We start from the raw sequence: 26998 nt of genomic DNA, 5'->3' as shown, positions 1-26998 counted from the left end.
AAGCTCAGGCGAGAAATCTTTACAGGGAGGGAACTCTCGGATTGATTGGAACCACAACGTATTTCAAACGGTGTGGAACAATGTGATTCACAGCAGCTTCAGCAGTGTGAAACCAAGGTGTGGATGTAATCATTAAAGTCAAAAGGTGCGGTGACAAAACGTATTTGGTACTGGTGTGTTAGAATTACCCCAAATGTCAGAACTTTCTGTGACTTTAGAACATGAAGCAGGAGCCAATCAGTGTGACTGATGGAACCCATCCTAGTGACAGAGCAGTTCTGAAAGATAATACAGTATAAATGATAACAGAGAAGACCACTCAACCCAATTATATTGGGTTTATTTTAACTCCGTGTGCAGGTACACAAACAAATAAGACAACAAATAACACCAAGATTTATATTTGGCAAAATTGTATTTGTCGTCTTTCTTCATCATCAATGACAAAATGATTCCTGTTGAAGGAACTACTGCTCTCTTCAACAAACAAAAGCTCTACTCACAGCTCAGTGGCTTTATTGGTACATTTAAATGTCATTAAATCAAGAGGAAAACTCTAATAATGATATTGTAACCTTCTACAGACACTCATAATAACAGGTGGATATGGATCATTGTGTTTCATAATGACATTACTCAAGAAAATACTTTTATTGTGTGAAGTATAATAGTACAGTATGTTCTAGTACAACACACAGATAAGTGGATTCAAAAATATACAGTCTGTAATCTCACCTACTGTAGTCCGATTAATCAACAAAATAAAGAAAAAGCAGTTACTGTTGTTAGACTTTGGCAGCTGCTCATTCCTTCACAACAACATTGATGGAGCTATTGATGTTTTTCAGTTTGTCACTATCAAAGTTCACCAGCAGCACCCTGGAGCCGGCCCTGGTGGGACTGAACTCAATGCTGGCCTTGGCTTCCTGCAAAGTGCCCACAGTTCCAATCCTGCAATAATTATACACAATGAGCATCACCAGCAAATACATCACTATACAAATCACAAGACAGCTTCTTATACTTGGCTGTAAGAAACATTTCATTACTGAAATCGGAATAATTACGTGTGAGTTATCGGGAAAGTTCACTGTGATTTTAGGTGCATTTGAGTTTTTGTACAAACTGTAAATAAACGGTGATGAGCAATTAAATACAAAGAAGAAAAGAGAGCATATAAATGCTAAAAGAAATAATTTAGATATAAATCCACTCATAACAGTTGGGATGGAGTTGACGTACCTCGCTGTTATGGGTTTGCCGTCAGTGAGGCCGACCCCCTCTACGGTGAAGCTGCAGTGCTGCAGCGGCTCTGGTAAAGGGTTTGACATGGTCAGCTCTGCCGTCATCAACTGGTTCACCGTGGCTTCTCCCACCAGCTGCAGTGAGGTGTTCAGATGAACAGGTTTCATGATGTGAGCGGTTGTATTATGATTAAAATGATGTCATAATAAATCTGTGACTGAGTTGCAATAAATGATGACAGGAAATGCAATGATTTCTAGTTAAATCTAAACTTTTCTCTGATCCCTGAGCAAGGCTGGTTCAATACCCTCCTGACACATGTAAAAATGTAAGTTTGGGTATTTCAGTTGTTTTGCAACGTAATGATATACTGTACATTGGTTTATGTCAAAGCTGAATAGAAATGACTTAACACAAAGGACAGGATTTAAGTTTTTAAGTCACAAAAAGTACAATAAGAGATATCTATAGATCTATCGCTTTATTCCATGTGAGAGATTTGTGGCTTTAGGAATTAGAAAGTCCATCTTTGCAACAGAAGGTTAGAGCGACACCACTGATAGGCCCACAAAACCATTAGTGAAACAACAAAATAGTACTAATGTTCCGTTTTGGCCACGATGTAAAATTATTTATTTATTCGCAATAGGTTTTTAAAAAATGTAAGACGAGAGAGTAATTTTTATTGCTCATGAATACGTTTCTTTCACCTATCCATTGCACATACCTTGACCTCCATCTTTGGCTCGTCCAGCACAATGGTCTTCTCAGCCTTATGGTAATGTCTCATCTGCTTGTCGATGGTGATAGCTGACAGCTGGATCACCCTGTCAGGGCTGATCACTGATCCATAATGTTCATACTTCAGCTTTAGGGACAGACGTTTTTCTAAAAAAACATATACATTATGCACACATTAATGAGGTAATCAAACCATTTTAACGCAATTTCAGCATGAGCAAGGGATTGTGACAGATGGTGGTGTTGAGTGTTTGCACTAAGATCGAAGCTAACCTTCTCCAGCGGGCACCTCCACTTTGTCTGATGTATATCCGCAGCTCTCTCCTTGTCTTCCGTTGTAGCCACCAGCTTCGGCGAAGAACATGAAGTTGAAGATCTTTGCTTCCAGGCAGTTATTAGTGAGGACAGTGTACACCTCGAAGTCCGATCCCACGATCATGTTTTTAGCCAGTTTGATCTGAAAAGAGAATTATAACATGGTTTGTTTGATTTAAATCATACAATAATACAAATGGATTCATTTTTCTAAAAATCAGCAGGATGATTCTGTGATGTTTGAAACAGAACATGCTGATAAAATAGTTTGCGGTCAATTGAATTTCAAAGCTAATGCAGTGAAGACATAGGATTCATTTGATTTCTATCTAACCACCCATCCATTCATCTATCTATCTAAAGGGGACACTTAATGAAATCCGTTTTCATATTAGGCTACATGCCAGTTAAACATCTCTAATAACCACATGTGTACTGTATGTCTGTCATACCAATTTTGTTTATTTTCCACTTGTGACCGTTTTTCTTTTTGTTGCCAGTTTGCATATATTGGCATTCCTTTTGATGCAGTTCCCTTTGACATAATAACTAATGTTTCTGTTCTTTTGACTAATGAACCTGCAATTGTGGCACAGAGGAGGTGGCCTATTTGGAGCTATTTGGAGCTCTAGTGCTGCTTTGAAAACTCTCATATCGTTGTGCCCATCGTCAGATGTCTTTGCAGAAACGTTTTAGTTAAGTTACTTCAGAGTTTAAGTTCTTTTCAATGCTATTCCTCTACAGTATTTGTTTTACCACCTGCATTATGTAATAACAGTATAAAAAACAACAACCTTGAGATGAAACCCCGGCTCTTCTCCTCGCTGCTTTAGCTTGTTGTGGTGTTGTGCCTTCTCGTACACCTTTCTCTCCTCCTTTGAGCCTGAAAACCGTCACATTCACAGAAAAACGCAACAGTCTTGTTCAAGGTCCTGTGTCAAATACAGGTGGCTGTGTCTATATTCATACAGTGTGAGATGTATGTAACACGTGTGTCTCTGATTACAGTGGAAGGAGAATAACATAACGCCTGCACACTGACTCCAAAGCACAAAATGGACAATTTTTTTATTAAAACATTGAAGATGCAACTGGGATCCTTTGAATATATTTAAATAGGTGTGTGGTTTGGAGTCTTTGAAGTCTGCAGTACCTTCTGGATACTTGTACTGGTGTGTGATGTCGTGTCTCTCATCTGAGCCCACAGCCTTGGTGCTGATGAAGCGTCCAACAGATTTAGTTGATCCACTGAACTGGACCATCTCTCCATTTGTCAGGCGCACCAAGTCCACAACATCGGCATTAACCTAACCCCACACACGGCGTGAGATGACATGAACCAACATAAATTATAAAGACATTCAGTCATTTAAATGGGGTTGCAATATTTGACAAGCAATTGACACAACCTGTAACAGCAGAAAAAAAGATATGTTTATATACACAAATACTTAAACAGCATCTCTAAAATGATGTGTCAAAACACAAAATGAATCAGTTTGGTGGGTTAGCTTGGCTCAGGTCTCGTTATTAAATAAGACCTCAAACTAGGACTCTCATTAAAACCATTGCAGTTAATAAAGTCCAAGCGATTCTCTTTGTTACACTAAAAGGTTTGAGCAAAAACTCACCTCAGCAAAAATAAAGGGGGCATCATACTTCTTGGTCAGTTCTCCTTCCCTGATGGCGTTCAGAGAGGACGGTCCACAACAGAAAACCCCTGACAGCATCACACATCCAGAGACACACAGGGTTCATTTCAGCAGTCAATTCAGGTCATACAAATCGTTCAAGCGGAACGATACCACAAGATAAGCCACTCATGCTAAAGATGTTTTCTGATGATTTATCACTTCCAGAGAGAATGAGCAGGTCAAGTATGCAAAAAAAACAACTACCTGTTGTTTTGCAGTCAGTTGTCTTAATACGAGAATTTGCTAAAATTGTGTAAACACTTTATGGCAAAAGAGATTTACCTTGATACGGGCGAAATGTAACAGATCTCTAAAAAGTGGTAAATCATCTGTGTAAGGTAAAATAGTAAAACAACAACAGAAAAACGTTACATGTGGTGATGGGTGATACATCACTTCTTTTTACTATGTCAAGGAGAATTGTCTCGAAATGAGTCAACATGCCAAATACAAGCTGTCACAAGATTGGCCATAATGGTTTTGGGGGAACAGCACAAACAACTAGACATTAAAACCAAAGTTTACCTTCACTCGTCTCCTGTGGGGTTGGGTCACTGGTTTGCCACCCATCAAACTTTGATTCCAAATCAGGACGGGTCATCCAGCTGTCCACCCAAACGTGGAAGTTCCTGGTAAAAATGAGTAAACAATAGCTAAATAACAATAGCATGCTTCGATCAGTACAATAATGTAAAATAAGATGTTTTGAAGACAGTTGTGTTCATGAATGAGTGTATGTGCAACAACCTGGTGATAATCACTACCACACACTCACCATATTGAATCACCATTAGACATTCTTTTACCGTCTTCATCGTACAGGTTTTCTATCACCAGGTTGGCATCAGTATCGTGAGCCGACCCAAAGTTAGTAACCACCCGACATGGGATACCCAGGGCACGGGACACTGGAGGAGGGAGAAAAGCCACACTTCATCACAGCCGCTAACTCAAGCAAATACATACTAGAGATAGCAACTGTCATCATAGACTAAAAGACAATAAAATCATCACACGCTTCAAAGCCATGGCTTTAGTTCCTACATTTAGGGTTTTGATAGAAAGGTTGGATTGTGTGGCAGTGGACGGGAGTAGAGGATGTAACTGAGATGAAACAGATAGTGTGCTCTAAGAGACAATACAGCAGAAGTCAGTACCCTTTTACGAAATTGTGTTTACACACACACACACACACACACACACACACATACACACACACACACACACACACAGTCTCAATCAACAGACAGTCATGCACTCATATACTGTTACATACTGTGCTCCAACCTGTGCATGCAACACCAGCAAAGACCCAACATTGGCCATAGTGGACAGGGCCACTATCTGCCCACTGGTGCAGAATGTCACCGCTGCCGATCCACGTTCCTGGATGAACCCCATCAGTCACCTCTCCCCAATTTCCCACAAGCACACCACTGTCATTATTACTGTTGATCTGTGGGCACAGACAGAGGAAAGACAACAGAGAGAGATGAAGTATAAACAGAGAGCAGAAGTGAATGAGAGAATGGGAATATGAAAGTATAATCATGAAACTTTTCACGATCATTTACATTTTTTTCAATTTCCATTGTTGAGTGGTATCTCAATTTTAAATCAATATGTACAATGTTTGCTTCAAATTTTTTTCATTTGCTTTTCTAAACTTCAAGTGTCTGCAGATCCTTCATGGATAAAGTCTCCTAAATGATGTTTACAATTTCGACAGCAACACTGGCTTATTTGGGACAAATAACTCACAGAGGCCTGGAAAAACTAAAGCACATAATGGAAATAGAAATACAGAAATATAATATGAAAAAACAATTTCCATAAGCCTTAAGATCTCTTAAGGACTCCTTATTTTCATATCAGATTTTCTTAAGACATCCATCAGCATTACAATTATGTAGCCATGCCAGATAATGAATGCATGAAAAAAATAAAATAAAAAACATAGTATTAGTTTTATCAGTATTAGGAAGACACATAGCCAACCAGTTAATCTGACCAAACGTGTAAATACCAAAGTTTTGACTATATGAGTGCAAAAAACATGGTCAGTGCTGTGACTGGGATCATTGTATACTGTAGTGACAACTGCTGGACCAGTAGAAATAGACCTGGACTTCTCATTTAGCTATTTTGACTTGCAGCAGGAAAAACATGCCGACAGACTCGTAATTTACCTACACTCTTCTTTGCCACCTGCTTGGGATCAGAGCTGCACATGACGATACAAACTCCTTTCTTCGCTGCATATATCTCTCACAAAAGTTGCCTGGGGATACGATAAACTTTCAAAAGAAGGAGAATGGTTTCCCCTGGTCCCCCCTGCAGAACAATATGGGACTCGGAATATAAAGTAGCAGACAGAGGGTCTTTTCTGGTGCACCGTGGTAATCTCTGCCTGCACAGCTAAAATAAAGGCTATTCACAAGCTGGTTGAATAACATCTACAGGGTCTTACTGAAGCTTGGACACAGACCTACCATAGCACTCAGCACCCTGGTCACATAAATGGGATTTCTCCTGGCAAAGCAGTCCTTGTCGGCGTCCGAGACAAATTTTGGATTTTCATCCAGGAGCTTCAGACAGATATCCAGTATTCCTGGTTCAAACTAAAGACAGACAAACAGATGAGGCGGAAGGAGATTAGTGGAGCAGCATTTTTAAGCATGTTCATTTGGTTAATGACAGTATTATTATCAGAGTAAACTTTATGGAAGAAATCTTATGATTGATTAACGTACGTGTATTCTAAAGTAGTGCCAAGTCTATTGCTCTTTTCTGTCACAGTGAAGAATAATTTAGAGATTATACTCAGTTTGTTGATCTTTAAAGAACAAATAACATTTGACATGTCGTGTACCTGTCCAAAGTTCCAGGGTTTCCCCTTGATTCGTTGAGGTGTTCCTCTGTAGATCTGTCCAGATTGTGCTAAAACATACTCCTGCCTCTTCATCTCACTGCGCATGTAAACAGCATCACCTGTGAGCCAGTACAGACAGAGCACACATTTAGACCGGCATGATCATATTCAATATACAGTGAAATTTCGAATCTGACATTTCAATGCTTTACAGCTGCAGGTGGACTGTAACTTATCTTATTTTTTTAACATACATTTCGTTTTGCAAATTATGTAAACACAACGATCATTGATAAGAAAGGAAAGACATAACATAAATCATCATATATAACTTGGAGGAAAAACATTATGTACTCACTGGAGCACCAAGCATTAAAAAGCAGGGTGAACTGTCCTAAACTGGTCTTCTGCCCGCCCTGGTCCAGAGTCAGAGAATAGACCCCTATGGGGGCGTTGGGTGAGGAATTGATAGATACATTAACTGTGTTTCCGGAGGGATCATTAGAGGCAGATGCGCTCCACTCAGTGTCCACAGTGGAGTCACGCAGACCAAAAGAAACCTTAGTGTGTGATTCTATTCTGGGTAACGGACCTGGAGACACAGAAATGGACGTAACAATTTAATGTAAATCCAGATGAGAGAAACACAAATCCTCAAGCATACTTGCATTCCTGCCTACACGCTCCCACCAAATGTATCTTTCTCACTCACATACTGTGAATAAACACAGAAACAAGAAGCTTACCAGTTTCAACGATGAATGTGAAGCTTGTTTCACCCAGTTTGATCCCTTTGCTGCCAGGTTTAAGATGTAAAATGATCTTAAAGGGCTGTCCCCTTCTCACAATCAAACGCTGCTCTCCACACAGGTCTGTATGATGGCTACTGCTGTTGCTCTTGATGTCAAGATCACAGTGCTCAATATCCAAAGCTTTGTGTAGAGATGGACACACAGATCACTTGTCACATCAATTAACAAGTTAACAGAACAGACAAAAAATGTGAAAATTTGACTTCATAACTTAATAACTTTATCTAAATTTGATCGCCCTATAGGAATGTTTCTCTAGATGATAAATCCCAAGAAATCAGCAAGACATTCGCTAGTGTTACTCTACTCCAGATCTGACGTATCTAATGTCATCCACCATTCCTGCTGATCACATTTCATATTTGACTTTCAATCTGACACTTTAAAATAGTTTGACTCTGTGAAGTAACACAGAGAGAAAATGCATATTCAGCTGCAGGTAATACTCTCCAATAATAACGTTTGAACCACTGACCTACAATATGAGACAAATTAAGGTTTTCTTCGTCCTTACCTTGACTCATGTCTGCACTTAAGTTGTTGCCCCTCCACTTCTGTGTGGAAAGTGACCCTTCAGCTGCAGCCTGTGCTTACAGCTTCACAGTCCTGCAATGTAACGGCCCTTGTATTTATAGTATGTGAAACCTGATCTTGACGCCCCCATCTGTCTATTTGTTGCATCAGTAGTTCTGTTTTTAGACTTAAAACACTTCCTCTTAATTCCTCTTTATTCATAAATTTGACACTGACCTTTAGATTTCTGCTGCTTCACAATTGAGGTTAGTCTTTTGTGTGTGTCACATAATATAGAATATAACATAACTCAATACATCTACGTGTATCAGATTATTTTTAGCGACTTTTTTTTCATAAACGATTTATGTACATTTGTTTGTCAATTAATTTATGATTTAACATAAATCAAATATTATAATTCAAGATTAATCAGAAACGGTTAAATTAAATTCTATAGTGTAATTTCCCATCACACAGTTAAAACCTTTCTGCAACTTATAAAATGTTTATGTTGCAAGGCAGTAAAATACGCAACATCTTTTTCTCACGTCATATGATAGGACTTTCACTTTTACATTTTTGAGTTACTGGGGGAAGGAAACTGGTAAGGAAACTGCATCTTGAGTGTGCATTTTTTCTGATTGGTGCATGGATAAAAACAGTTCAATGAAGGCTGAACAGAAGGGACTGTGGGTCTATATTTCATCAAATTTGTGCGCAAAATGTAATAAATCATTTTAGCCAGTGAAATACCCCTGCAACTTAAAATAAAGAACTGAAACACTGATTTCAACTGCAGTGGTGTTCAGCACCAAACTGAAACCTGCACAAAGGGAAATTAAACCTTTTGCAATAAGTGTCTGGCTGTCCTTCTGAGAAATGGCTGTCTGTGGAATGAGGAAGTGAAGCCTCAACACAGCAAATAATAACACATCAACGAAAAGAAAAAGCTTGGAAGAAAGCAAGTAAGCAATAACAATATGGATCTTCCATGTCATAAAAAGTTAGTGACTTTAAAATAAAATAAACAGAGGATGACAATATGACCTGTTTCATCAATAATTTATTAAGATTACAAAATATTCAGGAAAATGCTTTTTTGTAATGGTCATGTTCTATGCGGGTGTAGCTGGAGCATTGATCAGTATATGGAACCATTTGTCTGGAAGCTTTGAGTCATCTACTGCGTGTGTGAATATGCAATAATTACACTTGTGTAGACAACCTGGTCTTTCAAGGTAGTTGTATCTATGTATTAAATGCATGGGTTACAGAGTAGTTCAAATCCAGATATGAAAACACACATATGCAAGTGGTCAGTCCCATCTGATAAATTATTAAATACAGGACTACTGTAAGAATCTCAAAGCCAGACAGATAAAAACAAATGTTTAGACAGACAGCAGCAGTATAAAAATGGCCCATAAGAAATAAATAGGAAACCCTTTAAGTGTGGGGAAAAAGAAATATCTTTATATATGAATTACATCTATAATAATAATACACCATCAAATCATTTTACTTCTCTGTATATGCACAAGTATCCACATGCTTCTCCATTCATGGTCATCGACTTGGACCATCAGCTAGTTCTGGGCTTCGGGCCAGTGAACAGCTCTGGACTGTATCTTGGACTTGAACAACAGTTTCTCTTGTGATCTTGTAACCAAAACAACGTGGTTCAGTTGTCAACAGAATAATGATGCTCTGCTCTGCCTGCTAACAGAGGAAAAAGGAGCATGACACACAGAGCGATACACTTGGATGCGTGGTGATGCTGGTCCTGTGTGTTTCTTTCACACAAGCTGTGGATTTCCATGAAGATAATAAATGCAACCTTCATTGATCCCTGCATATTAATAATTGTACCAGCTGCACAGCACAGAAGATCCCACAAAATAGTGTGTCTCATGATGAGTCCGTTAACCACATCATCCATGTAGTGGCCTCTTCTTCTTTCTTGCTGAGTGTTGTTAGTCTGTATGTGATATGGGACAGTCACATTGGAACGACTGGCACATGATACCAACACATCAAACCTCAATTGCTTCAGTAAATCATTAAAAACAAAACCTTGTGACCAGATGAAGCTGACTGCCTTGTGACTGTGTAGCCACATAAAATAACTTTGTTCACACGGATTAAATGTCCGTCTGGTGGCCATAGGATCTCCCACAGGACTGAACAGCTTCAGTCAGATGATCTGCAACAATATTTAAGAATAACAGAAGCCATTGATAATAAAAAACAGTAAGAATATACAATATATATAATAGTAAAAACAAAAACAATAGGCAGAGAGATGACATAACAGTAACAAACACAACAAAAACATACATGACAGGTTAAAAGCAGATTTAAGTTGATGATTATGTTTTACTTTTCTCAACATTAAGATGAGAAAATGAAGATGTATATATTCTTTTTTTTACATTTTCACTTTCTTACCTCCTGCAGGGAATCCAACGTTAGACTTCTGTTGATTTTCCAATTATAATGTCATCCCCCTGCAATGCAAGATATCAAATATTATATCATAACTCAATAAAATAGTTTAAAAAAAACACAACATATGAGTTCTTGGTTAATAATACTGATTCATCTGTTTTGGGGATTTGCTGTTCTAATAGAGCTAATAGTTTCTTGAGTGTTGTACTTTATCTTGACAAACATTCAGACCTTTTTCAAACCACGACAACTTTAGAGAAACGACGTGTGATTGAGATCATTTTCAGTCTTGACACGTTGTCTTCAGTTGATACATACATACAATTAAGCGGGTCATATTGTTACACCTTCACCTGTACCTGGGTGTTAGCCAGATGTGGAGGTTTTGGGGTTACACCTGGTTTCTTTCTGGTAACCACTGGTGAGCTGTCTATCCTCAGACTGGGTGTCCGACAAAGTGGTGGATGGGGCTTTGAACTCTGGGATACAATCGAGGAGGTGTCGTCCACTAACTCTCCACCAATGGTAGACAGGTAGCTGCGGTCTGAGCTGCTGAAGACGTTGATGCATTCCCCAGATGATTCAGTGCTGTCCACGAAAGCAGAAACGGACCCTTTAAGAAACAAAAAAGACAGAGATTTGTGCTTTACTTCACACTTTTGGATACCATTATGGAATTTGAACATTTCAATTTTCTCATTGTCCAGATATGGTACATATCAGTGGGGACATCTGCCATAGTGTCATTCTTGGTGCTGCCACCAGGTGGCGCCAGACTAATTCATTTTCAAATCAGCAGTGGCTTTAAAAATACTTTCTCATATTCAAATGTCGTACTTTAGGTTGATCATATCAAAATGTTCACTGGACCTCATCTGTACTATTTTACATTTTTTTAAACTCACGCAGTGGATGATGCCTCTTCCATTGTTCACAGTTAGGATGAAGATGATGCTGACGAAAATGATGATTGTTTAGTTCATTTTCAGTCACACCCTCTGGGGAGGAGCAGACAGCAAGACTGGTCTCCTCCGCCCCCTGTGACTGGTTCCCTGGATAACCAGCAGGGGGCAGCGAGCCACGTCCAGAGGAGGAAGATGATTGGCTGAGGGTGGTGGAGGCGGTGCTGCCAGAGCCAATGGAGTGTGGTCGTGGATAGTCTAAGACCCTGTGTGAACAACAGGCCACAGGCACTGACGACACACATAGATAGATGCCATCAATGAGAAATTAACGGGCTGGGTCAGTGAGCAAAGAAGGCACAAGCAGTTATTTCAGGAAAATGTATTTAGTTTTTTTACAATTAGTAAAAAAAAAGACGAGTCTACAGCCATGCTAGCTGCCCTGTGAAGCTGTACACGTGAGTGCTTTAAGTAAAATACTGACATGCTCACAATATTAACATGCTTTTGCTTAGGAAGTCTAATGTTTACAATGTTCATCCTTTTAGTTTAGCACGTTAGCATGCTAACAATGCTAGCCCATATATCTTCAATACATTTTGTAAATAAAATGTAATCAATAACTAGTAGGAATGATGGTCGTGTGAGGTCCTGCAGTACCGTGTATAGGTAAAATCCTGACACATACTGAACCCTGTAGATTAACATTAAACTTTATTACAATAATCATTTACATACATACATACAGGTAAATACATGAAATTTGACCTCTGCATTTAACCATCTTAAGCATTTAAACTTCGCTTTCAATGTCTCGCTCAAGGACACTTCGACATGCGGACAGTGGGAGCCGTGGATTTAAACGCCAACCTTGTGGTTAAAAGGTTGATCTATCAACTGAGCCATAACCACCCATTTATTCACAGATATATTGTGTATTATGAATAAAGTGGTACTAAGTTTGGAGTGTAAAATGTTTTCACTTAAGTTGCTGCCAGTCTGAAGAAAATATTTTGAAATTCTGTTGTAAAAATTTTTTTATTTAGTTTTGTGTGTTGTTATGCTGCTTACTTCTCCCAGGCAGGGCGCAGCTGACCGCTCGGTCACAGATGGCAGCATCACTGGGTTGAATGTCCATGAAGGGTTTACGGCCCATTCCCATGAACACCCTTTCCTGCATGCGCAGCTCTGAAACATATAGTTTATGAAAAACACGTTTTCTTAAATCTTGTCCAGCACTTTGTAAACTGTACTATTAGGTAAGTGCTTTATAAATAAGATATGTTGTTACTACCTCTACTGTGAGTGGCCTGATCCCACAGAATCCTCTCCAGGTCGGTGGTCCACGCTTTCTTCACCTCCATGCTGGAGGCCTTCAGTGTGTAGGTGTCTTCATTTTTTCTTCTGCGGAACCAGATCTCAAAACACAAGCTGCTCACACTTGAGTTGTGGGTCATCCCAATGTCGCTCGTCTGGGAGATAAAACACAATCAGACACAGAAATTACACTGATGTAAATAAACACATGTGGTTAGATGTTTTGGTTTCACTAGGAAGCTTTGCACCAAAACTGGATAATAGAAAACACCTAGAATATACTGTAAATCTAGACAGCAAAACAAGGTAATTAGGCTTTATTCGGTAATAAATTCAAGGATGTGTTAGAGACCTTAAATGACTGCTTGTAGACATAAACATCGTTGCCAATATCTGTCCTCTTGGTCTTGCTGAAGAGGATGAGATCTTCAAAGAGGAAGATGCGGCGGACACATTTCTTCTTCCTAAAGAAGACTGTGAACTCATCCTGGCGAATCAGCTGGCCCTGCTCTTTCAAATTCACCTGATAGGGCAGAAATATGTACAGCAGAGCAGAAAGGAAAACTGTTAACTTAATGTAACTGCTGTGTATGAGGTATATCTTTCCTGTCATTTTGATATCTTACATCACACTCCAGGATGGCGTCCATGGTGAGCAAATCATTGCCGTGACGCATCTGAAACCGAACCAGGTCTGCAGCAGCTTGGATCTCAGCCCTCTCCCGCTCCCTGTCACTGCTCGTCAGATCAGGCACATACGAACCCGGGCCACACACACTTTGTGCGCATACACTAGATGGGAGCAGTGTATCCTGGATCATGTCTTTTGGCCTGTATGAGCCAGCCAGAGCCAGCATGTCCTGAAGCAAGAGGCTGTACTTGCTGATCCTCTGGATGGGCCTCAGCAGGTAGGATGAAAGGTCCATCATGTCCCCCAGCTCCTGCTGCTTCTTCTGTGAGGGGAAACAAAGTGGGACTGTAAAGTTGAAAAGGTAAAGCATGACACTAGTACTCCCAGTGTGTGACGACTACCGCAGCCATCGGATTTCAAAATGCAACTTCTAAGATTTGTCCTAAAATGAGAATTGAGTTTCTGAGGAAGATGGAGAACTACACAGTGTTACCACCAAAAGGAAAGGGGTGTAGAACATCTGCTGAAGAAGATTTCAAATGGGAAACTCTCCCGCTTGTTTCAGTTAAGAGAAAGACAGGACACGTAAACTGACCTTGAAGATGTCATGGCGACGGTGCAGGATCAGGGCGTCTGACAGAGGTTTGTTCTTGCTGTACAGAGCATACAGGCCAAAACTCTCACTCTGTGGAAAGATTTAAACCATATTAGGACACAAATTAAAAAGCCAACAATCATCTATCATGGTAACTTTAACTGAAATCCTGCTACTGTATGTGTCGACTTCTGTCTCATCACATCTTGAGAAGTAGGATGTGACTATTCTGTAATTTTAATTAAACAATAAAAAAAAGATGAAAAAGACAAATACACAAAATGTTGATGAACACAATCAGATAAAAAAACTACGCTAAAACTACAAAACAAAATACAAACATTATAAACAGAAATAATATACAATATCTAACTTCTCACATGTCTGAGAAAGCAGCGGGCCACCATGCCAGGCTCCCTCTGGCAGGCCTCCAACTCTGGCAGGAAGTAGTGACTGTGGAAGTCGTAAAGCTTCTCCAGGTTACCGAAGATGACTCCTCGCTTGCCCCTGAGGTCCTGGGGGATGTCTGGTCTGTCCAGCAGGGGGAGGTAGTGGGTCAAGATGTAGCCCAGTGAGCGCACGTACTCCCTCTCCGTGAACACCAGCTCCTCCAAGACACGCTGCAGCCGCCTGGTGACACAAACAGAACAAATCTCCACTAACTTCAAACACAGACTGTTACTTAGTAAACTACAGTACATATTCTATACTATCTATATCCAAAGGCTTTCTTATAATTATTCCTTTGATTTTGAACTAATGATTTGCACTGTGCTTTGCTCTGAGAATGAAGTTGAGCGTAATCAATTCATCATTTTAAGTTCATTACTCTTTTTTTCCTTATACTAGTTGCCTGGTAACATGTTCTATATTTTATCATTGTGTGTTATGCGTTCGTTGTTATGCACACTGTAATGTCAATTTGATAAGTGCTCTTCAATAATATATCATTTAGCTTTTAGTGTTTGCAAATAATTAATTTTATCTTCTCATCCTTTGTTTACCTAATTATTTATATTTTTGCATCTGTACAAACCAAATAATATTGGAAAAGTTCCTTGTTGTATTTAGTCTGAAGAAGTGACACGATGAAAGGATATTGAACAATTAACTGAAATAATATTTAAAGAGGCTGAAAAGCAGTGTTTTGCTGCCTTCACTGGGCAAAAATGTCAAGTGTCTGACCGCAGCCAGCATCAGTGATTTCAAGGGGTCGTGGATTATATGTGTGCGTCACTGCAGTAAGGTGAGAAGATAAACCACTTTTACATTTCAGAACATGATACAGTGACATGCTGTCATTTTACTCTCTCCACATGCAATGTGATAGAAAAGAAACATGCCAAGTATGAATGAATTATGAGAATGAGCCCCTGTGCACAGACAAGTAAACCCCCCCCCCCCCCCCCCCCCCCCCCATCCTGCATGTCAGCTCCTCTGCTGCAAACATATTTAACTTGATTCAATAAGTTTGCTGTACGCTTACCGTAGCCTATAAATAGGCAGGCAACTCTATTACATCGCAAAAAAAGAAGAAAAAAACCTAATATATATTAATTTGATTGCATTTCATAATAAAGGACTCAATTTGTTATCAGGAGCCAAAGATGTTACCGGGATATCCCTACGTATGACTGAGCCCAATGCGATACATAGATCTCATTGACAGCCTTCACTGTAAACAGAGGGGTTCAATAATCCACCATGTTGACAAGTATAAAAAGAGAAGCGAAGAGAATCAGAAGAACAGTACCTGTAGTACTTCATTGGAAGCTTACAGACAGAAAGAGCAAATGAAATCTCATTAAGACTTACAAGATTAGTAAGATTAAAGACATTCAACTCACTAAATATTATCTTACAAGCATATTTTCCAACATGTAGTAAACTTACAGGGCATTGCCGGCACTCTCCTGTGGACTTGCCAAACAAAACGCCCCCTCATATCCCCCGATGGGCAGGCTGGAGTGCTTGCCGCATGAAGTCCCGTTACACCCTGCAGCCCCCCGGTCGCTCATACAGGACTCTTCTGAGCAGAAGCTCCCGTGGCGGGAGATCTGGAACTTCTGAGCCTCCTGGAGGATCCGACAGGACGGCTGACCGTGGTGGGAGCAGGATGATGGGGGTCGAAGCCGCTGCTCCGGAGGAGTGGACGACCCCGCTGTTGCTGCTCTTGTGGTGCAAGAGTCCTGGCTCGCCGACCTCGCTCCAAGACCTCGTCCCCATGGAAACCACTGGCACCCGACAGTGTGGGACTGAGACAAAGCAGCAGCGTCCCTCTCACTCCTCGTCTGTCTCCTCCTCGTCTCTCTTTCTGTTCTTCTTGCTGACCTATTATTAAATGGTTTCAAGCAATTTAAAAAAAATATATATATCAGCAGCGTCTAAAATGTTTCAGGAACATTTAAACGAGTGGTACTCTTTAACAGGAATGTGACAGCGAATCAACAAACTACTAAATCCTTGTTGAGGGAGATGAATGTACCAACAAATTACCTGGGAGGTGACTGTGGAGTGACCTTTGACCCCTGGCTGGTTCCAGCATCACTGTGATCCTCAGGTGTGATGTTACAGCAGGCTACAGTCGTTGAGTTAGTGTTGTTGCTGCCCAGGATCGGCCTTCTCTTCCCTAAATCCACCGCTCCCGTCACGATGCCCCCCCACTGCGGGTGCCGAGGCCCGGGCGTCGATTGTACCACAAGACTCTGGCCACCGGAGGACGGCGTCTGAACATTAGTGCTGACCACATCAACATAGTGAAGTTCACACCAGCTGCTAGAATCTGGTTGATGTTGGAAAACCTCCTCCACATCCTGCATCCTCTCCTGAAGCTGCTGCCTGGCCTCCTGGCATCTCAGCCAGGCTATGTTCCAGACCTGCATCCCCCTGGAGCCCTGCAGGGCGCTGGCCTGGGCCTTCACCTCCTGAAATCTCTCTGGGCTAAACTGGAGGAACCTGTCTTGGAAAGTCTGGAGGACGGAGTTGTCATTGCTTGACAGTAAAACACTGGTGGTGGTGGTTGGGCCTGAGGCATGTGCTGCGTGGTTATCAGACGGGCAAAGGGATGCAGTGCTCACTCTGCGGTCTTGGTTTTGGTGTTGTATTGGCTGAGTGTTTGTTTGATTGACAGCTGTTGTAGTCTGGTCACGGTCCTGCATTGTGTGGATTCTGGATTGATTCTGGTCCAGGTACTCAATGCATTCGCTGGCGAGAGCTGTAGCCTGTTTGGAGAGTACAGAGGTTTTATTTTATACATTTACATACACATGCCTTATACATTAAATATCTGTGGAAAAAACAAAACAGCATGAGATTATATGGATATACCAATCAATCTCTGTCGAGAAGTAATGACCTAATTATTTTGAGATTACATCACAAGAGAAAGGAGCATCAAAGCAACATCAAATGCTACATTTTCATTAATTGTTCTACAACAACATAATTGGTCTACTCTGTAATTATAGTCTCTGCAAAAGTATTTGAATAGTTGAATAGTTCAATAATCTACTTAGTTCACTAATAATTACTGATTTTGGCATTTGAAGCTGCTCAGCTACATTATTGTGTAATTGATTTAATTCGGTCCTACATCATTCTACATTTAGGATGTACACTCATTATAGTAGTTACATACCTATATGCTGGAGCAACATAATTGCATTCCTGCCAAAAATTATATTTGCAAAAGAGTAATAAAAAAATTCAAAGGGCACAAGCTACATACTGATCTTGAATACTTGAACTTTGAATACTGATAATGATTTATCTTACACCAACCTGCTCACAAAAATCACACACGTTGACCATGATCTGCAGCTCCCTGCCAGATGCCTCCGCCCTGCACAGAATGTCCTCCAGGCCTGACTTGAAGGTGCTGACTAGAGTCCCGAACGCCTCCGTCTCTGGGTAGGGGAACCCGCTCTGCTGGAGTCGCTCTGCCTCTGACACCAACGTCATGGCGTGGTGCCTTCGATCCTGGAGGAGGAGGGAGAGAGAGAGAGTTCAGACAGGTGGACAGACAGAGACACATAACCACATGAAAGAAACAAGAAAACATGCTCACATTTGCTTCGATAAGGAAACCAGTGAAGCTGTTGAGGATCTGCTCCATTCGGTCTCCAGAGTTGTTGACTGATTCAACCTCCAGCAGGTGGTGCTCTCCCTCTACATGAAACCACTGTTGCATCTGCAGTCACGGAAGATGGACAAATATGTTGTGTTTATTGGCATGAGCATGAGCTGAATTCAATGTAAATTGCCGTTGTTGCACTTTCTTAATTCAGTATACTGCTGTAGAGAGTCAGTAGGTGGAGGATTGTATGCTTCTTTTTCATTGTTTATATGTTTTAAAAGAGTGAGTGTCCAATATAAGAGCAAAATGTAAATAAATTGATAAAGTTGTAAGGTAAAAGAACAAGCCGGCCCAGAGCTAAGCAACTTAACCATCAGTCCCAGAAAAATATGCAATACAATATGTAGTGACATAAAACACAGACAAACAAAACAAATGTTATTATACACATACTGCCACTATTTCTTCACATTACTGAACTGCAACACTGAACTGTAACACTTTGTGTTGCCAGATTTATGTGACAATAACCACAACAAATTAATCTATTTCAAACAAAACATTCGTTTTACCATTAAAATACTAAATCCTGAAATTTATTGAATGACATTTGACCTACTCATCACCATGACCAAATGATGGATTGTTATCATTAGATCGCTGGGTGTTCATGAACTCAGGGACAAACAAAACCTAATATACGCAAGATGCATTCATCTGAACATCTGAAGGCAGATTTGACGGTCAGTTTTTTAAAAACGTACCTGCATGAAGTGTCCCTCCACTTCTCTGAGTTGCAGCAGATACTCCAGGTGTTCCAGTGACATGTTGGACCTCTGCACGAGGACATGAGCCTGCTCCTCCACGTGGTTGTACAGGCTGGTCACCGAGTCCACTGCATCACTGCGTACGGGAAAGAGACAGATCATAGACGTAAGAAAGACAAATAATAGATCAAGTGAACTAGTGATCTGGAAGATAAGGATTAGGCAGCATATTTAGGCATGACGTGGCTTGACTGGAAAAAAATGGCTTAGGACAGCCAACTGTGGCAAAAAAAAAAATTAAACTCAACTTTTGCTTTTCAGTTGCACAGAGTCAGATGTTGTGTTATGGCTACATTTTGATCTCAAAATATGATGGTGTTTCCACTTCAAAGGACAAGAGGCTACTATTTGTTTTTGTCCTGTGTATCTGAAATCACTTGCTATCAAATAATAAGCCTGGAAGTGTGCTGCAGCTGCACAAGTTAATAATTAAATTAGGTATTTTTGGTGTGGTGGTTGGAAAGGAATATGTTTAATCTAGTGGTATATTTTCTAGCAGCTAAATGTATATTCAATCACAGGGTATCAAAGGTGCTAACAGGCTTATCCCAAAAACGACTGTAGAGCCACTAGCTAGGTGTACATGTAAATATAGCAGATGAGAGCAGGAGTTTACCTGAGGTCCTCGCAGTGCGGGTATTTGAGGTCACTCTCCTTTCTCAGCCTAGCTAGGATGGCCCCGCCCTCCCTCTGCAGGCTGACCAATCGACTGTCCTCCAGGACATTCCTCATCAGAGTCCTCTGGTCCATCATGCACTGCTGCAAAGTCTGTACGGCAAAAAGACGTTTTGAGATCAGCAGATGATACAATAACTCCTTCAAATCAACAATATTGTTATTAGCCATTTTCCATGTGCATTTATCAAAAGCATACTTTGATATAGCTCGAGGAGCTATAAATGTTTTCCTAATAAAACACACACACACACGCACACACAGTATGTACTGTATTACCAGTAAAGACAGAGTTACATAACTAAGGATAAACCCAGCTTTCAAGGCCCAAACAGCAACATGAGTAAACAGTCAGCATTAAGGTACCTGTACAGTGTCTGTCCTCTGGGGCTCCTCTAACTTGCTGATGGCTCTCAGAAGAAGGCTGGACGCCTCATGAAGATCAGACACAAATGGGAAAAGTTTCTAGAGAATAAAAGATGTGGACATGAGTGAATCATGTGTAGCTCAGAGTCAGTGCAGAGGAGGGAGCTAATGTATTGATGTGGCTGTCTCACCTGGTGCAGCTCTATCCAGTCACAGTGGCTGTGAGACAGTGTGCCATCCAGGCGGGAGCTTAGCTGACTCACCTCCACCAGCTTGAACAAGGCTTTCATGGATGTCACCACTTCAGTCTGCTTTGAGGCAAAAAGTGTCAAAGTAACATCGACACGTTTTCACAGCTACAGAATGGACAACAGGGAAATTCTTAGGTCATAATTCACCGCATGACCCCCTTTGTGTCTTAACATACTACATCTTATTCTTCTTTTTTTCGTCTTACCTAAATAACTTTTTAAAAAACTACAAAATTACGAAGCATATCCTCAATGTATAAGCTGTATATGGGCACAATTCTCCTGACCAGAGTGCTAAAGCAACCTTTGAAGTTAAAAATACAACAGATTTTATGGTAGTTTTTCCTAAAGTATACTCACACTCAGTTTTCACCTACATTATATTACACTATACATGGATCTATTTGGATTAACAGTTGGTCAATATTTAATCCTATTAAAAATACGAAAATGTCTGATTGTTAATTCAACTGAAACCCTTCTGGGGCTCCCAAAGTTGATGGTCAGTTGATGTTGAGATATTTCACTACATAAGTGAAGACGGATTAGAAAAGTCATTCGGATTCATCCTCTGGGGACCCCTGCATGTTACATTTTCAAGGTAATGTGTTATCAAGATATTATAGTCTGATGAGCCAAAAAACCCACTGACCAACTGCCATTGCCATATGTGGCTACACTGCTAGCATGGCTAAAAACACACCTTGATCAAACTGATCAATGAAGCGTAAAGCCTTCTCAGATCAATTATTGTTTATAGAAAACCACACAGGAATATTTCTCCAATGGCGGCGTTTTGATATTAATAAAGAATGAAAAAGCTGACCTGGATGCCGGGACACCTCTCAGGTCGAAGGCTGTTCTCCTTATTCACCAGCAGCACGAAACTATTTACTGCATGGGGAGTCTGCTCCTGCAACAGTTTAACACTCCATACATCGTAACCACATTCATGCATTTTTTATTCAAGTTACACCCTTTTATTGATCATCACAAATACATCAGAGAATATTTTACACATATGGGCATCAAAAAAAACGAATTTCCTTTTCTTTCTGTGCTTCTTACCTGAAGCATCATCAAGGCCTTATAGAGCTGCGGCTGAGGATTTGTCCTCCTTGAATCAAAAATGAGCGTCAGCCCAGCTTCTCTGACTTCTCTCCTGGATACAGAGAGACAGAAAAAAAGCGACCACAATAAAACAGACATGACCACAAAGATGCCGAAAGTTCCTTCTAGTATGAATTTGGTTAATTAGTTGATTCCTTGATTCATTCATGATTTACTGGCATATGGATGCTACCTGGTGACAGTGCGGAAGTAGAGCAGCATCTGTAAGAGCTCTTGGCTGGTTACAGCTGATCTCCATCCCTGGTGGTGTCCATAGAGCTCAACTATTGCCCTGCCTGTCCTGTCTCTGCCGCCTGAAGGGGTAAGAGAGAGAAAAGATCAGGGAACATGCTGTTCTCTGTGACTTAATGACTTAATCTCCCAAAGAGATACAGATATATTTCATGTGTTTTATTTTTATGCAATGTGAAGAACTTCTGCTTTTGAACAGTTGCCAAACAATGTATATTGATTATTATGATCATCCTGGTTGTTTGATGTAATTTGCTGTTTCTCAAACTAACTTACCTGTGATGGAGGCCACTCCTAAGTAGAGGGGGTGGGCTCTGGGGTCTGGGGATCCCAGTGGAAGGTGGTCAGGTCTGGGACGAGTAGAGGGAGGCTGGGGGATCTTCTGTGTCTCTGTTGCTGGAGGTGGATCTGTCTGTGACGGGTTCTCCATCTGATGGCTATTTCTACTGGTTATGAACTCACTGCCAGGCTGAGCAGCATCTGTAGAAAGTGGACACATTTAGCTGTAAGGAGGCTGATGAAGGGTGATTTTTAATCTGTTAGTAAACAACAATGAAATCAACCTATTGAACCCTACATGCTAAAGATCAAATTAGATCTGAATATGATACAAGAACAACATTACTTTGTACCTGGAATGACCATCTTCCTCCTGTTGATCTTGGGTGAAACCAATCCAAAGGCTGTGCTGTGTTTACATTTGACCACATGCAGCTGGGGAATCTCTGCACAGGAGCCAGTGTTTTCTCTTCTTCTAATGTTTTGACCTTCGACAATGACCAGCGCACACTTCTCCGAGGTGTGCACCACAGCTGTGGAGAGGGATGAACATCTTCCATCTGAAATGGATTCATGTCTGTTCTGTGGTGCTGAAAGAGGCTGAGGAAAGTTTGGACTCACTCCCGTGGAATTGGTTCTGCTTTGTAGCCTTTCACGAGGCTTGAGGGTCATGTTCATTGCTGAAATTTCAGTTGAAGTAACCGGTAATCTGTGGTGTTTGGCAGAGGTCACATCTGACTGGTTAGGATCTTTCAAGCTTGTCCCGTTCACATTGTGTAAATTGCCATACGTTTTGACAGAGTGTGCATCCCTTGGTTCCCTGAATCGCAGAGTGGTCCTTTCAGTTGTTTGTTCTGGTAGACCACCAACGTTTAAAACATTTGTTCTCCTGTAATCCATACAGGGGGCAGTGTTTGTATCTCCTTTTTTCCAATATGGAACAGTGTTCTTCTCTCCTGACTCCTTACAGGTGGCTCCACTGACAGAGGGAGGAAACTGGTGTTGCATCCCGGGATCAAACCCTGTTCCTTGAACATTGCACCATGGATCCACTGTTTCAGTCTCTGGTAGTCTTTCGTCACACTGTGAGAAATCACCATCCTCCTCCACCACTGCTAACATATTCCCCCTGTTCTTCTCCTGCCCAAAGGGGACAGGGTTTTGTATAGCAGCCTGGTAGGAGTCCCTGTATCGACACCTCAGCTCCTGAGATTTGGACGCCTTTCCGCCTTGTCTTCTCCTCATGCACGGGGTACAGGGTTTCTCTGAGAACCGGACAGTGCGGGCACACTCAAAAGGTTCAAGGGAGTCAGGGTGAGGGTGATGGGATTGGGAATGGTGGAGAGCGGTTTCGGCGGACATGTTGGGCGTTAATGATACAGCAGCCTCTGATCCAGAATGACTTTGTGTTCGTGGTTTTGTAGGTAACTGCCCATGTGCTTGTGACTGTGCTTGAGGTGGTGTCTGTGTGTTAGGCTCCATTTGTGCTCGTCTGTGTGGATATCTTTGCGGTTCGATTTGTGCATGCGATTGCATTTGCCTTTCTAATTTCTGTTGTTCTTCAGTTGCTGACTGAGCTCTACTAAAAAGCAGAGTTGCCTGAAGAATATCAATATATTCTCCTTCGGCAACAGTGTGGCCTGTTGGCTCTCTCCTGCTTATATCTTTAATGTTTGTATCTTGATGTTTATCTGGCCCTATATTTTCAGAAACAATTACACCCTTATCTTCACGTTTGCAGGTAGTTGTATCTCCACTTGCAATGGTGCGTGTGCCTGAAACAGTGCTCGTTTTTGTGGCTGTACTTGGGCCGGTCCCAGTGAGGCAGCTATCCCACGTATTAGGAGACACCCAGCCAATAGGCTTAGGCTCACTTTCAGTCTCTTTCACTTTGACTAGTCTAGATGAAGAAGCAGCGCTAGCATCCACGAGGCGGAGTGACACAGCAATGCCGTGCCTTGCTGGACATATTCGGGTCTCCACAGAGAAGGCAGAGTGATGTGAGGAAGATGCTAAAGTAGAATTTTGAATAGTTACAGGATACTGTTTTGGTGAAGATGTCTTTGAAGGAGAAAGAGGAAGTGAACGATTTGATGAAGAATTCTCAGGGAAATGAGGAAGAGGTGGAGGACGAGGAAGCGGCGGTGGTAAAGGAGGATATGAAGGAGGAGCCGAGGCCATACTACTCCCAGCACACAGTGGCACCTCCACGAAATCCGGCACGGCCACCCGTTCCCATGGCAACCTCACCACGCCCCGCTCAGTGGCGAGCAGGCATTGGCTGAGAGGCGTTCCATGGCGGCCCTGGTTGATCTCCTCCAACCAGTCACGGCTGAATATACAAGGATAGGATGTTTCAGCAATCGGAGTCTCCTCGACAACTTCCGCTATAAGCCCCTCCTCTTCCAGGAGGCTGCAGACCAAGATGCGAGCTGATTGGTTACAGAATGGTGCCACCTGGAGGTAAAAGTCGCCAGGCTGAAGTAGCAAAGGGTTGATGGGAGCGAGGTGGACGACAACTTGGTCACGTATACATAGAGGCCAGCCCTCACACAGGAAAAGTACATCAGAGTACTGAGCCTATCAGGAGAGAAGGACATTATAGGGTTTCAGTTTTAGAGGTACATCAACATTTGTGTCTATTTTCATTGTAAATTAAGTCGAGCAATAAGATCTTAGAGCAGCTCTATTCCATATTAACACATGTAAAGAATGTATGTCTCTTTAGACATTCAACAAGACAGCGACTTACACATGCAGCCTGCTGCACGGTGTCTAAGATGTGCTTGGCTGGGACCAGAAAGTCCAGCAGGCACCGCAGAGCATCTCCCCGATAACGTCTATCAATGATTTGGAAGAGCTGGCTGAGAAGAGTGGGGGCGGTGGCCTCAAAGGGAGGGTACAGCACCGACAACAGGTTCTGGATCGAGCTTTCCAGAGAATCGAGGTTCTGAAAACACAAGAAAAGAGAAATCAGAGGCTTAAGAATAGCTTTGCTCGATATCCTTCTGGTTAATCAGTTACAAGGTGGACAGGCCGGGATCTGTGGTTACTCCTGTATATATAGACCTACGCTACTTGGACAAGTTGTCATTTAGTCAGTAACGTCTCAAAGCTAAACGTCACACCAGTGATTCCAGGAATACCTGCCATGTACTGAGATCTGTGATTTTCAAAAGAATAATATCAACATAAACTCTGCTGTACTGACACATGCACACGTTGAGCCACTCGCACAGTGTAAAAAGATTAGTTAAACATGCGACTGCACTCAGACAACATTTCATCCTCAATTCAAAAAGCAAATGATGAATCATTATTTCTGCTTTTAGTAATTAGCTTGTTCATATTAATGAGATGGCTTCTTGAAGTAAGAATATTTATGCTAAATCCCTACAAAAGCTACAACTAATCTGAATTAATTGATTAGTATACTATTGATTATATAAAGAAAATAGGCAAAAATTGCCAATACAATTTCCAGAAGCCAGAGGAGAAGTCTTAAAATTGCTTGTTTTATCTGAACAGCATACCAACATTTTGAGATATTTAATCTACAATGAAACAATACAGAGAAAAGCAGAAAATTCTGAGAATAGAGAATCTGGAAACAACAAATGATAAATGACAGGTAATTGATTAATATTCTTGCAACTGAATAATCAACAAAAAGCATTTACTTAAATCCCCTGTAATGTACAGTAGAGCTACACAAGAGGAAACCTGGAGTCATTCACATTCATCTCACTGGCGTCTTTCACAGTAAATTACACAGGCCTTGTCCTCAACCTTGTGGCCTGCTCAGGGAACAGCTACACAAACACAAACGCTCTGTGCTCATCATTAAACAGCCAGCCTGACAGCAAACATTCAAGTAAACACAGTGTGTGATGGCTGGTCTCAAGGCTAGCTAGCCTCCCGGTTTACAGTTTCACATTCCCTTTGACCTGAACCCAGGGCACGCTACCCAATTTTAGGCGCCGCTTTATTTAGCACCCAGCAAAGGCCACAGCAGCAGACCTCGGGGTTCATGTATATACACGCATGGCTGAGGCTCTGTGAGAAGATACATGGCATCAGAAAGGGTTGCGTGTGTGTCGACGCACAACATGAATGTTGTTGCCCTTTTTCCCCCAAGGCATGTGTTCAGTGCCATTTACTGTGTGAGATTGCGTCAATGACAGTGTAGGAGCAAGTAAAAGGAAAAGGTTCTGTATGCTGTAATCTTCTTCGAGTGTAATGAATCATTTAATACAACATTTAGATACATACATTTAATGCTTTCTGGTGGAGTGAAATGAGAACATCGATACAAGTCTCAAATTTGTTCCACTGATCTCACAGGTTCCCAGCTGTGGTGATGAAGAAAGACAGACATGGATGTAGGGAGATGGAAACAGAAGAGGGTGTGTTAGGGTGTGATGAGTTATGTCCCCTCAGATCAACACTAGTGCTCAGTTTCTCTCCAGCTCTGCTATCTGTTGTGCATCTCATTCTCTGCACCTTTGAGAAGAAAAAAATGTAGCATTCTTTGTCTTGCATATTCTGTGTTTTGTACATATTGTTTGTTTCTTATACATCTGCTTTTGCGTGTTTTTTTCCTCTCTCAAGCAACTAGGGCCATCCACCCTCTCTGTCTTATCTCCTTACATTATTATCTAAAAATGCAGAACTCTCAGCCAGTCCGCAGCCCCCACAGCTCCAGAAACAACACTGTGACTCAGAGCTTTCTGGTCAGTCCTGCCACACCTCGCTGGGACAAAGCACAGTGATGGTCATCATGATGATAACATGAACGAGGAGGAGGAGGAGGAGGAGGATGGTAATGGAAGCAATGGGGTGGTTGTCAAATGAGAGGAGGATGAGGATGGTGGTAGGGTTAGAAGCACAAATCAAATTCAGCTCACAGCTTATAAAATTGTAATCAAATGCTTTCCCATCCTGAAGACAATGACCACCTGCATCTCTTAAATAATGTCAGTGAGTGTCAGTGTTTTTTCTCAGTTGTCGGTGAGGGAGGTCTGGGATTTTTGGCAAAGGGCAGCTTGGAAATTGCAGAAATTTAAATGAATGTG

At 41.4% G+C, this 26998-nt stretch overlaps 2 protein-coding genes across 2 annotated transcripts; both read right to left on the bottom strand.

The window, feature by feature from the left end:
* Positions 1 to 752: 752 nt before the first annotated feature.
* Positions 753 to 8203, bottom strand: LOC142960358 (protein-glutamine gamma-glutamyltransferase 2-like). The gene is made up of 15 exons (XM_076102172.1): positions 8194 to 8203; positions 7614 to 7805; positions 7226 to 7459; positions 6868 to 6986; positions 6488 to 6616; positions 5283 to 5451; positions 4771 to 4903; positions 4521 to 4624; positions 3933 to 4021; positions 3455 to 3608; positions 3096 to 3184; positions 2260 to 2443; positions 1973 to 2133; positions 1243 to 1379; positions 753 to 951 (listed from the first exon to the last, which is right to left on the bottom strand). The coding sequence occupies exons 1-15, from the start codon at positions 8201 to 8203 to the stop codon at positions 804 to 806; spliced, it is 2052 nt and encodes a 683-aa protein (XP_075958287.1). The 3' UTR covers positions 753 to 803.
* A 2781-nt stretch (positions 8204 to 10984) lies between these two features.
* LOC142960348 (pleckstrin homology domain-containing family G member 4B-like) lies at positions 10985 to 26705 on the bottom strand. Its single transcript, XM_076102161.1, has 27 exons — positions 26673 to 26705; positions 24676 to 24873; positions 23729 to 24503; positions 22892 to 23188; positions 22277 to 22513; positions 21921 to 22124; positions 21586 to 21706; positions 21351 to 21444; positions 21109 to 21195; positions 20223 to 20339; positions 20032 to 20130; positions 19607 to 19758; positions 18928 to 19066; positions 18155 to 18277; positions 17869 to 18066; positions 16608 to 17309; positions 16014 to 16322; positions 14469 to 14750; positions 14089 to 14178; positions 13708 to 13815; positions 13635 to 13639; positions 13489 to 13600; positions 13215 to 13385; positions 12840 to 13017; positions 12617 to 12733; positions 11639 to 11836; positions 10985 to 11256 (listed from the first exon to the last, which is right to left on the bottom strand). The coding sequence occupies exons 1-27, from the start codon at positions 26703 to 26705 to the stop codon at positions 10985 to 10987; spliced, it is 5418 nt and encodes a 1805-aa protein (XP_075958276.1).
* Positions 26706 to 26998: the final 293 nt, after the last annotated feature.

This window comes from Anarhichas minor, unplaced genomic scaffold (assembly GCF_050575085.1).
Source record: "Anarhichas minor isolate MPS153535 unplaced genomic scaffold, ASM5057508v1 ptg000003l, whole genome shotgun sequence".
Classification (NCBI taxonomy): domain Eukaryota; kingdom Metazoa; phylum Chordata; class Actinopteri; order Perciformes; family Anarhichadidae; genus Anarhichas; species Anarhichas minor.
The sequence above is the reverse complement of the archived record's forward strand: the minus strand, read 5'-3'. Positions and strand labels throughout refer to the sequence as shown.